Here is a 12,687-nt window from a genome sequence, read left to right as displayed (position 1 = left end):
CCTGTGTCCCAGTCAAGTTGACACATGAAAGTAACCATCGTAGTTGCCCTACAGCTGTGACCAGCTCGGCTGGTGCTACTGCTTCTGTTCAAATTGCTCAACATTAATTAATTCTCTTCCTTCTTCCCTCTCTTTCTTCCTTCTTTCTCTTCCTCTGTCCTTTTTTGTTTGTTTGTTTGTTTGTTTTTGCTTTTTAATTTGTAAAGGTTTTCCAAGGACTCTTCCTCAGGCAGAAGCCCTGGATAGAGCTTATCAAATAGACCTAGTGATTAATCTGAACGTGCCCTTTGAAGTCATTAAGCAACGCCTCACTGCTCGCTGGATTCATCCAGCCAGTGGCCGAGTCTACAACATCGAATTCAACCCTCCCAAAAATGTGGTGAGTAGTTGTGAAGCTGGCCTTCCACTTAGCAGTCTCCAGTCCTCTCGTTCTCACAGACAGAAGTTTATGACTTTGGAAGTTCTGCCTGACCCAAACTCCTCAGGTCATATTCTCAGGTTACTTGATGTAGTTCTTGTCTGCTGCACTCAGTTTGTTAGTGAAGGTGTCCCCAGGAGTAACAGGTGTTTGTTATTCCTTCAAAAGCATGTACTGGCACTTCGTGCCAGGGAGTGCGTTAGGAGTTGGGGAAATGGCGACACATTGGTTTGTTTAGGGCTTGCAGTTTAGAGTCCCAGTCTGTGGCTGAATCACATATGTGTCCAAATCTGTAGAGAATTTCTATAAAATTTTATTTGAGCCAAACAGTGATATAGCTGGGAGCAAGATTTCAACAGACTGAGAAAAATATTCCCTAGAATGGCAGTTTGCAGCTTCTTTTATGCATGTTGAGTTAAGGAGGGAACATAAGGAAGTTACATGAAGGTGGGAGGGAGCAAGGCGGGGATTGGACTATAGGATATAGTTAACAAGAGTATGTGTTCTCTTGAGGGTGGCTTCGGAGGGGTCTGAAAAGAGGCATTTCAAAGGTGTGTTAACCTGGATGCACAGACGCAAAGGACATGGCTTGCTTAAGGCAAAGAGAAATCTTTTATAAAAAAGGTATATGCCTGGGCATGACTGCCCACTATGACCTGCCCACTTAGGAATTTAGAAAGTTATCTTGTGAGGTTACTTTCTGTAGGACCCCTTATTTGCCCACAGTATGTGTTTAGAGGCTGCTTAGAAAACCTTTTACTCTTAAGGAGACTGACTGACCCTGCTGAAATGATCCCAGGGCTCTCATGTCTCTGTGTTGCAATGGTCTGGGTTTGGATTTGATCTCATTTACTTACAAGCACATTTGTGTGCCTGGTGCTTGCATGGAGAAGATACCTGTTTAAAAATCATGTAACTGCTTATAAAAATAAGGTGTTTGATACCAGCCTGTTGTTCTAACTCCCACTCAGGGCATTGATGATCTGACTGGAGAGCCCCTCACTCAGCGTGAGGATGACAGACCAGAGACAGTTGTCAAGAGGCTGAAGGCTTATGAAGCTCAGACACAGCCCGTCTTGGAATACTACCAGTGAGTGTCACTTTTCAGAACTTCTCTGGCATGGTGAAGCACTAAAGGAGTTTTTGATTGTGCTTTACAGCTGCGATGCTAAAACAAGAGAAATCCCATTCCAATTGATTTAGATAAAAAGGACACTTATTAGCATGTGTAATAGAGAAGTCCAGATGGTAGGTTGGGCTTAGGTCACCCCTCAGTTTGAACAGTGTTTTGTCATTCTCTCAACTTTGCATTGGCTTTGTCCTCAGGCTGCCTGCATAGTTGCAGACAGTTGCCAGGAACAGCCCTTTCATGAAGGGCATAGAGGTCACCTCTTCCCCAGTGAACAAAAGCCCCCAGTATCATGCAGAGTGAACCCACTGGACCAGCCACTGTGGTGAGAGAATGCCCTGCACTAACTGCTGTAGCCCTGGGCCTGAACCAGTCCCGGGGTTGGGAGAGATTCTGCTGATTGGTCCCCGCCCGCCTGGAGTTGGGAGTGGGTCAGTCTCACCCAAACTCTGCTGTCAGAGGGAAGAAGGGCTGGACCTAACGCCCCATAGGACAACCTAATCATTCCCGTAGTTGCTTCAATATGACAGAAGACTCAAATAGCAACCAGTCCTCACATCATTTATTTGGCTAATCGTGTTTTAAAGCTTATATTCTACCATAGTTTTGTCTGCTGTGCAGGGAATTTCACAACAAATATGGGATTTATACTTAGTAAATATTTGACTCAGTCTAAGAAACAGTATAATTTCCTTACTCACCCTTTGCCTCTCTTTACAAAGGATTTGATCACAACCCCTTTCCTTTTATTCATTCACGTACTGAGCAATGATATAGCGTCAAGACAGTACAGTATTGTGATTAGGGCAGATTCTGGAGCCAGTCAGCCCAAGTTCAAATCTCATTTATTAACTTGGCCTTAACCTGTTTTCTCCCCTGTAAAACGGGAGTTAGAACAGAGTGTTGAAAATTTGAATTAATGTGTGTAATTCTTAGAATTAGACACATAGCACTTTATAATTATCAGCTGTTACTATTGTTGTAGTAATTGGGTAAGTATGCAGTGAAACTAAAGCAGTAGTCTGAAACAGTTTGAATAGTTCTTTCTGGAGGGTAAAATTATTAAAAAGTTGGCGATTCACTTCCCACAGTAGCTGTTACTATCACTGTATTGGATTGGCCAAAAAGTCCATTTAGTTTTTTCTGTAAAATAAAAGACATATTTTTCATTTTCACCAATAACTTTATTGATTTGGATATTTTGAGTATGTTGGCTATCTACAGCATGGTAGAATGTTGGTTGTTCTCGATTAATGTCTTGATTTAATCGCTATCAACTTCAACTGGTCTACCCAACCATGGAGCATCATCCAGCAGGAAATCTCTAGCACAAAACTTGGCAAACCACTTTTGGCACATTCAGTCAGTCACAGCACCGTCTCCATGCACTGCACAAATCATTTTTGCATTTCCACGGTGTTTATACCTTTCTTGAAATAATAAAGCATAATATGCCAAAATGCTGCTTATTTTCTTCCATCTTCAATATTAAAATGGCTACACAAAGGTTCACCAGTTTTGATAAAATTTTTAAACACATGCTAATATGACAGCTGTCACAATACAATTTAACAAAATTGTTATAAGTGAAGTTAAAGACAACTAAGCGCGACTAGAGCCATCTCATGGAAAAAACTAAATGAACTTCTTGGCCAACCCAATATGATTTATGCAATGAGCCTGGCTCTGCAGATGTCAGCGCTGTGGCCCTGGGCAAGGGATTCAACCTCTGTGCCACAAATTTCACTTGTAAAATCACAGCAACATTAAATAGTACCTACTTTATAGGGTTATTAAGGGAATTAAGTGGGAGAATCCATGTAGACTTGTAACAGCCCTGGCACTGTTAAATCACTCAGTGTTAGCTATTTTTACTCTATGGACTATGCTAGGCTCTTGGTCCAACAGATAGACTCAGTCCCTGCCAAACCCCAAGAAACTCACTTCTGTCTACAGAGGCAGAGAATGGGGTAAGCAATTATTTATCATAAAATGTGCTTATACCAACCAGGAGCCTAATACACACTAGTCTAAGCAAAGGGGAAATTTGCTCTGGCTGGTGATTCCCAGTAAAGGCACATGCCTGGGTCATTGGCCAGGTCCTTAGTAGGGTGCTCATGGAAGGCAACCACACATTGATGTTTATCTCCCTCTCTTTCTCACTCCCTTTCCCTCTAAGAAATAAATAAATCATCTTTTTAAAAAAGGGAAATGTATTGGTCATGCAACTTATATGTCCAAAGGTAGATGCTGGGTCCAGGTGTTCAATCTGTGTCATCAGGCCTTGCCCCTCTCAGCTCCGTTTTGCTGTGTTGGCTTCAGTCACAGGTGGGCCAGCCCTATGTCAGTGCCTCCACACTACAGCTTACCTTGCTTACTTACCTAGTACCAGGTCAGCTGCCCCAGAAGAAAAGAAAGCCTCTTTGCCAACCCAAGTCTTAGAGTTGGCACTGATTGGCTCATCATGCCCATTCTTGAAGCTGGGAAATGGGGACTGTCCCCCCAGAATCTCAGGAACCCAGTTTCCCATGGTGAAGATGTTGTTTCCCAAATGCAGTTCGTTATTCACTTAAAATTAAACAGAAGGGAGAGTGCACTGTTGTTGGGCTGATGACAACACTGAAAAGCCATTAATGGAGGTAATCACCAAATGCAGTGGAAGCAGGGATTAATCTGTCAGAATGTGGGAGGGGAAGTTGGGGAAGCCTGCAGATAAGAAGTCTATGGCACAGGTCTCTAGGAGATATCCTGGGGTCTTTCTAGGCCTCTGGCTTTTTACCTCTTGTCATTGCTTAAAGCTATTCCTTCCAGACTGCAGCACATAGAACCAAGAATTTAAAGAGGTATTTGCAACAACCTTAGTGACAGTCAGCATTGTTATTTTAAAATACCGACATCTATATTGTTTTTAAAATTCTTTCAGCTGCAGGACATTTATAGTGTAATTAGACCTGTGTTTACAAACAATATGATGCTCTTACTCTTTAGAGGACCAATATTTGAAGCAGGTTTTATTACATAAAAGTTAAAGTGTTCATCCAAGGTATATCTTTAGGATTAAATAGGTGCCTTATGGTTGTGTCCTCAGTAATTAACCCGTTTTTGACGCTAGCTTGATTTTAAAGTGCCTCTTCTGGAGGCTTACAGCTGTTTAGAAGCTTGTTCTCTCCAAAGCTTTAGGAAATGCCTGTGAAGATAGGAACAGGAGGGCTTCTAATATGAAAAGAACACTGTATTTGCATAATGCCTCACCTTAGCAAGAACATGGTGGGAACTATTTAAGGTAGCCTTAATTTAAATGAGGTATCAAAAAGGAATGCTTCGACCTCTGAAAACTCAGTAACAAGGTTGCAGAGGCATGATCTTATTTTTGGAAAGAATTAACTAGCATTCTTCTGCTGCCCTTGTGCAGCCTGTAGGCCAGTGTATGTGCGCTGGTTGGAGGAGCAGGGTAAGCAAGAGGGATGCCAGTATACGTGGAGCGAACCCATGTGTTTTGAAAAGGAACCTCAGGATTCTCATTCTTCTCACCACTTCACCTGCCCAGAAAGCTGGAGTAAACAGACCTTGATTGCTGGTCTGATACCAAGTCAGACAAAACTGCCTGGGGAGTACAGGAGAAGCACAGTAAAAAAGAATGCATTTATTCCTCTTCCCCCCGACATTCACAAGTAGTGTAGAGGAAAAAAATAAACCTAGGTAAAAAAAAGGGAAGCACAGTCAAGTGTTAGGAAACTGTTATGCAAACGAGTAATAGACAAAGAAAACCAGGGGGGTGTACTGGTGTCTTAGAGGCCCTACTTTTGAAAACCTTGGTTTGGGCTGTTACTTTACATCTATAACACTCCGTTTTATCAGTTAAATAAGGAACTTGAACTTTAGAAAGGATTAAATGAACTGCTACACATAGAGCACTTATTACATGCTCAATAGATGATAGATGCTGTTATTGTTATTATTTTACATTTTTAAAAATCCTTACTCGGACTTTGGCCAAGATGGAGGCATATGTGGAAATACTGTGACTCCTTGCACAACCAAAATTAAGGACAACAAAGATTTGGAAACAAAAACACAACCGGAACAGACAGAAAGTTAACTGTACAGAAGTCCAACAACCATTCATCCAGACTGGTAGGAGGGGTGGAGTCGATGGCCAGCAGAGAGGGATCCCAGCAGGAAAAGGCGGTGGCTGACAGACCCGGTCATGGGGACCAAATGAGCAGATCCAGTGAGGCACGCAAGGCAGTTGGCTGACCGCAGATGCACATTCACATGCAGATAAAGCAGGTGAAAATAGGCAAGACAGACTGCGCAACCCAGGGCCCCAGTGCTGGGAATTAAAGCCTCAAACCACCAATTGAAAAGGTGCCAGGAGAGACTCCCAACTTCACAGGAGAGTTTGTTGGAGAGACCCACAGGGTCCCAAAACGTACACAAGCCCACCCACCTGGGAACCAGCACTAGAAGGGCCCAATTTGCTTGTGGGAAGCAGTAGAGGGGACCAAAATCCCAGAGCAGAGCAAGTGCTATTGCTCCCTCTCTGCCCCCGCCCCCACATACAGGGTCAAACCCAGCCACTGGGTTGCCCCACCCTGGTGAACACCTAAGGCTCTGCCCCTCATACACATAACAGTTGTGACCTGACCAAAAAATTATGGCTCAAACACAAGAACAAATCAAAGCCCCAGAGCCAATACTTTTAAGCGACCAGGAGATATCCAACTTATCAGATGCACAGTTCAAAATACTGGTGATCAGGATGCTCACAGAACTGGTTGATTCTGTCCCAAATTAGGTGAAAAAATGAAGACTACAGTAAGTGAAATGAAGGAAAATGCACAGGGAATCAATAGTGATGGAAAGAAAACTGACTCAAATCAATGGAGTGGACCAGAAGGAAGAAAGAGGGAAATCAAACAGAAAAGAATGAAGAAATAAGAATTCGAAAAAATGAGAGGCTTAGGAACCTCCAGGACATTTTTAACGTTCCAACATCTGAATTATAGGGGTACCAGTAGGGGAAGAGGAAGAGCAACAAGTGGGAAACTTATTTGAACAAATAATAAAGTAGAACTTCCCCAATCTGGCAAAGGAAACAGACTCTCAGGAAGCTCAGAAAGTCCCAAAGAAGGTGGACCCAAAGAGGAACACACCAAGGCACATCATAATTACATTACCCAGGATTAAAATGGAGAGAATTCTAGAAGCAGCAAGAGATAAGGGGACAGTCACCTACAAAGGACTTCCCTTTAGACTTGTCAGCTGATTTCTCAAAAGAGACCTTACAGGCAAGAAGGGACTGGAAAGAACTATTCCCAAGTCATGAAAGGCAAGGACCTACATCCAAGATTGCTCTATCTAGCAAAGCTTTCGTTTAGAATGGAAGGACAGATAAAATGCTTCTCAGATAAGGTCAAGTTCAAGGAGTTTATCACCACCAAGCCCTTATTATATGAAATGTTAAAGGGACTTATCTAAGAAAAAGAAGATAAAAAATATGAACAGTGAAAGGACAGCAAACTCACAGTTATTAATAATCACACCTAAAACAAAAGCAAATTAAGCAGATGGCTAGAATAGGAGCGGAGTCACAGAAATGGAAATGACATGGAGGGTTAGCAACAGGGGAGTGGGAGGAGGAGGAGAGGGAGAAGGTATAGAGAATAAGTAGCATAGACAGTGGGAAGAAAATAGATGGGGAGGGTAAGAGTAGTGTGGGAAATGTGGAAGCTAAAGAACTTATGACACATGGACATGAACTAAAGGGGGGGAATGTGGGTGGGAGGGGGTGTGCAGGGTGGAGGGGAGTGAAGGGGAGGAATGGGACAACTGTAATGGCATAATCAATAAAATATATTATAAAAAATCTTCACTCAAAGACATTTTTTCATTGCTTTTTAGAGACAGAGGAAGGGAGGGAGGGAGAAAAACATTGATGCAAGAGAGAAGCATCATTTGGTTGCTTCCCATAGGCATCCCAACCTGAGATCATACACACCTGGACCAGGGATCATATGCACCTGGGACTGGGGATGAAACCATAACCTAGGTATGTGCCCTGACTGGGAATCAGACCTGCAATCTCATTATGGGAGGATGCTCCAACCAATTGAGCTATACTGGCCAGGGTAGTGCTAATATTATTTTTTCACATTTTTATCGTTGTTCAAATACAGTTGTCTCCATTTCCCCCTCACCTCCCCCAACTCCATAAGTGCTATTATTTTTTAACTAGCCATTTCCCTAAGCCAGAGGACCCAACTGAAGGTAAAATCCAGGTTTTCCAGTGCCCAGCCAAGTGAGTTTCTTGATCACACAGACCTAATACTTACTGAGAATCCTAAATCTACATTATCATCTCTTAAGAATCACTTTGAAAAAGCTTATGATGAAGAGTTGTGTTTTTTGTTTTGCCATCTTTAGGAAAAAAGGAGTATTGGAAACATTCTCTGGAACCGAAACCAACAAGATCTGGCCCCATATATATGCCTTCCTACAAACAAAAGTTCCACAGATTAACCAGAAAGCACCAGTTACTCCATGAGGAAAGCACGTGTAACTAGTAAGATGAGCAGAAGCTCCTCATTTGTTCATTTACATGCTCCTTGTCCTGAGACTCTGATGTATGAATTCTTTGAAGATTATGTTTTATTTTTACTGATTTTATTCTGGAAATTAAAGATGTGCCAAGTGCATCAGAAACTCATCTTTTGAAATCACCTAGTATGTTTTATCCAGTTATCTTCTGTGGGTGCACAGTTCAAAAACATCAGAGATCTCTAACGAAACTTGTGGAAAATCGCTTAGAGGAATTGGTAGTAATCTAACTTTTGTCCAGAAGAGTAAGTGGTTGATAGAATTCCCTTATTTTTCTGGAAAAGTAAAAGAAAAAAAACCCGTGTCATTTGGGAATAGCACCTCATGAGAGGGTTTTGCTTAGACATGCCAAAATGCTGCATTTAGCACTGTGGTACATGGTTATGTGGTGCTGTCTGTAAAATCCCAGAAAAAAAGCAACTGGATTTACATATTAATTGAAGGATGCAAATTCACTGCTGACTCTACACTAAAAAATCTGTAAGCTAGTCATATATGTTTGTATTTATTTTGTTGTTAAATGTATCTTCAGGTTACTCAGAATTTTCAGTTTATTAATTAGCATAGAAAGTGCTTTCCTATAAGATTTAATTAGAAACTGACATTAAGTCTTGTGAAAGGACTGGAGTTAGATTTTCAAAGGAAAATGTAAAGGCCTATGTTTTCAGATGTTACTTGGGTTAAGATATGTGCTTTTGGACCAACTTGCTAGTTTCTCTTTTTGATCAAAATGTATGATCTGCCTTGATGAGTAACATTAAAGAAGGGAAAAAAAACCCCTCATGGCATCAGATAAAGTAAGCATGCTTTTTCATTAGGAAATAGATCAGGTCTGCCTGGGGAAAACTGTATGGACAAAAGGAGCAATCATAATTAGTAAACAGGTAATGGCGATGGAAAGGATTTACATGCCAGGTTTAAAAGGACCTAGAAGCCACATGTGCTGAAGGAGTTCAGTCCTAATGAAAGAAGCTGACACCTGCTAGCATTCACTGCTGCGCTATCTTAAGGGTAAAGAACTCTGCTGGTGAATGAAACCTGAGCAGCCATTTTAAAATCAAAGTGACTTGATTCCTTAGTGGAAGCAACAAGGACACATGCTTATGTGCACACTACGGCCTGGTAAAAAGAGTGGAGCAACACAAGAGGTGGAGAAACTTGTCTTCGTACAGCTGTTAAAAGCTGCCTTTGAAAATATGGCATTTTATTCTAGGCACCTAAAATGCAATTGCCTGTAAGTGGTTCTTATGTATTTTGTGGAAGGGAAACACTTATTTTTGTTTTGATTTTTAAAAATTTCAATTTGATCTTTCAAAATGGACCAGTGCTTTTAAAAAGGATTCCTTTCTTCATAAAACTTTCTATAATGCCTTATTTGAATGTTAATATTAACGTGCTTTCTAAAAATGTGAACAACTAAACTTACGAATTATCATTAGGTTATCAGGCATACGTTAGTACTAAGGTATAGAATACAATCCCATTGGACAACTGTGGTGATCACTTTGCCTTTGGTAGGTCACAGAGCCCACTCCATTCTACCTTCCGTTCTGCTGCCCCGGTGACTCACTGCCTCTGAATTAGTGACCCATTTCTAGTAACTGTCTTAAAACAGTACACAAGCTGGTTTCCTGTCTTGTTATACTTCATCTCCTGCTATAGTGTGGCAGCCATATTGGTCTTCTTGACACCCTTGAGATTTGGAATCAGAAATGGGAGAACGTGGCTATGAAATTTTAAATTCTTCTTCCCTGTGACCATTCCCTCCTCACCCACAAAACAACCCAAAGTTTTGCACATGCATCCATTAGTTTGGGGAACACCTGCACTATTGCTTTTTTCTTTATTAAAGCAAACAGTACTTGTTTTATGTTGAGTTAATGTCAGACAGTTCTGGTGATTAGCATTGCTGAGGAGCACATCTGCTAAAAAGCAAAGCAAACCACAGTGCTGCAATGATCATGACTGATTTATGTGCCTCATGGAAACATGCCTGGAGCTGAATGCCAGGCCTAGAAGCTACTGTCTTAAAGGATAATGAGAACAGGACTTAAACCCACTGCCCTATTTTCTGGAGTACCACTTATTTTGGCACACCCTTCTTAAGCAGAATGTGTTGTGGGAAATGGAAACTGGCAGTATCATCAGAGATTTTATTTCTCAATTCCATTTGAAATAGGTTAAATACTGGCTTACATTTCTAAACCCCAAACCATAGCCACATTTCCCCCAGCCATTCAGAAGGGCAGTCCAGCAAAGACAAATATTTTGGATACTCATTGTTTGGGACAAAATGTACCTATGTTAATAACAAATCATGGTAATTACAGAACTTGGATTAAACTGTTTTAATACTTGCAACTAACAGCAAGAATAAATTTGTATTTTTCAAACATGTTTATAAGTTGTGTCTTTTCATTGACAAAAAAAATATTCCCAAACACTAGTAAACTGCATAAATACTGTTCCTAGAATCCAAGACTGATTTTGGAATTTCCAGTTAAAATTTTTAAAACACAACATAAAGTCTAGCTGTGGTTAAAGCTTCTGGGAAAAGCCAGTGTGCTCTGCAGTGTTCATACCCTACTGTACCTTTTCTTTTTGTTTAAAGCTCACTAATGGCCATGTGTTTATATATATTTATATATATATATATTTAGCGCTGACTAAAGCTACACTGTTATGCCAGATGGCGCGTTGGAAGGATTTTACAAAAGTGTACATCAATCTGGTGATGTGTCATATTTTACCAAAGGACTCTTAAGTGTTTGAAGAATAAATAAGCATGAAGAATCATGCTGTTTAAAAAAGCAAGTGAAAGACATGGGAATTTTTATTATTTTCCTGCTTAGAAAAGATCAAACTTCAAGTCTAATTCTTAAAGGCTTATGAGAATGGTTATGATTTATCAGATGGTAAGCAATTCATAATTTTTATTAATCTTTGTATCCCATTAACTTACATAGTAAGCAAGCAGATACTTATTAAATGAATCAGCTTCTCAGACCTGTGAAACAGTACATACATGTCCATTATAAATGAGAAATGGATGCATAGAATTTTAGGGACTTAATAAAACATGTATGATATAGAGGCAAAATTGAAATTAAGAACCCTGGCTGCAACCCAGACAAGTACACATCTGTCCCACATCAATTTAAGAACTGAAATACATGACTGACTTTGAGAACAGTAAATTGACATCTTTTTATTTTTCTCAGAAAATAGGTTAACTTGAGGATCACATTTCTAAACCCAACTACTAGATTCATATTCTTTGGGTAGCGCGTGAATTCACTTTCAACAAAGTAATAGGAGCCCTGGCAAGGTGGCTCAGTTGTTGAGCATTGTCTCATACACCAAAAAGTTGTGGGTTCGATCCCCAGTCAGGGCACATACCTGGGTTGCAGGTTTGATCCCTGGTCGGGGTGCATATGGGAGTTAACTGATTGATGCTTCCCTCCATCCCTCTCTAATCAATAATCTAAAATCAGTAAATGTATCCTCAGATAAGGATTTTTAAAAAGGGTGTGGTAGGGTTAATAGGATAATCTTAAAGATCTAATTTTCCTAAAGAGATGGTGTAGACCAATCATAAGCTCATTAGGCAAAATATGAAAGAGCCCAGTAATAGTATAACTGAATGAAAATGTTAACCATCTGTCTCTCCTAGGGAATAATTTTAAATCAGAACTATCTCCACTACCACTGATAAAAATGAAAGTTAACAGGGAGTAAATGGAGTGATAGCTATTTGGTTTTTAAAAAAACTTTTATTAGAATATTAATTTTATCAAGTGAAAGAAGAACCCTTGATGGATACTTTGATGTCAAAGATGTTTCATTTATCTGCTTGGACTGTCCATGATTTGTGTCTACAGAAAACCATCCAACCTGAAATATGAATTACCCCTTTGCTTAGTATATGTTTATTATTTCTTAAGAAACAGAAAAGATGACATTTCTATTAACAGGAATTAGTTAATACTCAAGAAAAATAAGAAGGATGTCAATTTACTGTTCTTAGAACTAAAGTACTGCTAAATATGTAAAAATTACAGTCTTTAAGTGCAAATTATGGCATCAGTCCTTGGATCCTAAAATAAATCCAATCATTTTCACACTAAAACATAGAACACACTTCCCTTTGAAAGTAAAAAAACCCCATATACATATATAAAGCTTTAAGAAAGCTCAACAATACTTGTTTTAGAAAACAAAAACAGAAAACCCTTCAAGAATAGTTTACTCAGTTCATTGATAATTTCTCTCCTTAGAGTCTACAGTCATTAACACCTCTAACTTGAAGGAGGCAAAGTGAAACTGAAAACAATCTGGATGCTTGTAAGCAAATCTTGGGGCAAAGTGAAGCTGAGGAATGGAAAGTAATGGTTTGAGTATCATTTCAGTGAAATTGAGGATGTTACTGCTGTGTACATTCTTTATGTGACAGGAAGGGAAAAGTAAGCTTGCTGCAGAACAGAAAAACAAAGAAAAATTTCTGCAACTAGGTCATTGGTCAAAAAAAATTACTACCATG

The 12,687-nt window shown here is 40.0% G+C and overlaps 1 protein-coding gene across 2 annotated transcripts in view; it reads left to right on the top strand.

The window, feature by feature from the left end:
* AK3 (adenylate kinase 3) overlaps positions 1–8,795 on the top strand; it is a 29,612-nt gene extending 20,817 nt beyond the window's left edge. For both annotated transcript variants that reach the window (XM_037061773.1, XM_037061771.1), the window contains 3 exons: positions 207–379; positions 1,390–1,508; positions 7,974–8,795. In XM_037061773.1, the coding sequence (XP_036917668.1) occupies positions 207–379; positions 1,390–1,508; positions 7,974–8,094 (413 nt within the window). In that variant the 3' untranslated portion in view covers positions 8,095–8,795. The remainder of the gene's footprint in view (positions 1–206; positions 380–1,389; positions 1,509–7,973) is intronic.
* The last annotated feature ends 3,892 nt before the right edge of the window (positions 8,796–12,687 follow it).

This window comes from Sturnira hondurensis, unplaced genomic scaffold, assembly GCF_014824575.4.
Source record: "Sturnira hondurensis isolate 20B ecotype Veracruz unplaced genomic scaffold, ASM1482457v3 Scaffold0013515, whole genome shotgun sequence".
NCBI classification, from domain to species: Eukaryota; Metazoa; Chordata; class Mammalia; order Chiroptera; family Phyllostomidae; genus Sturnira; species Sturnira hondurensis.
The sequence above is the reverse complement of the archived record's forward strand: the minus strand, read 5'-3'. Positions and strand labels throughout refer to the sequence as shown.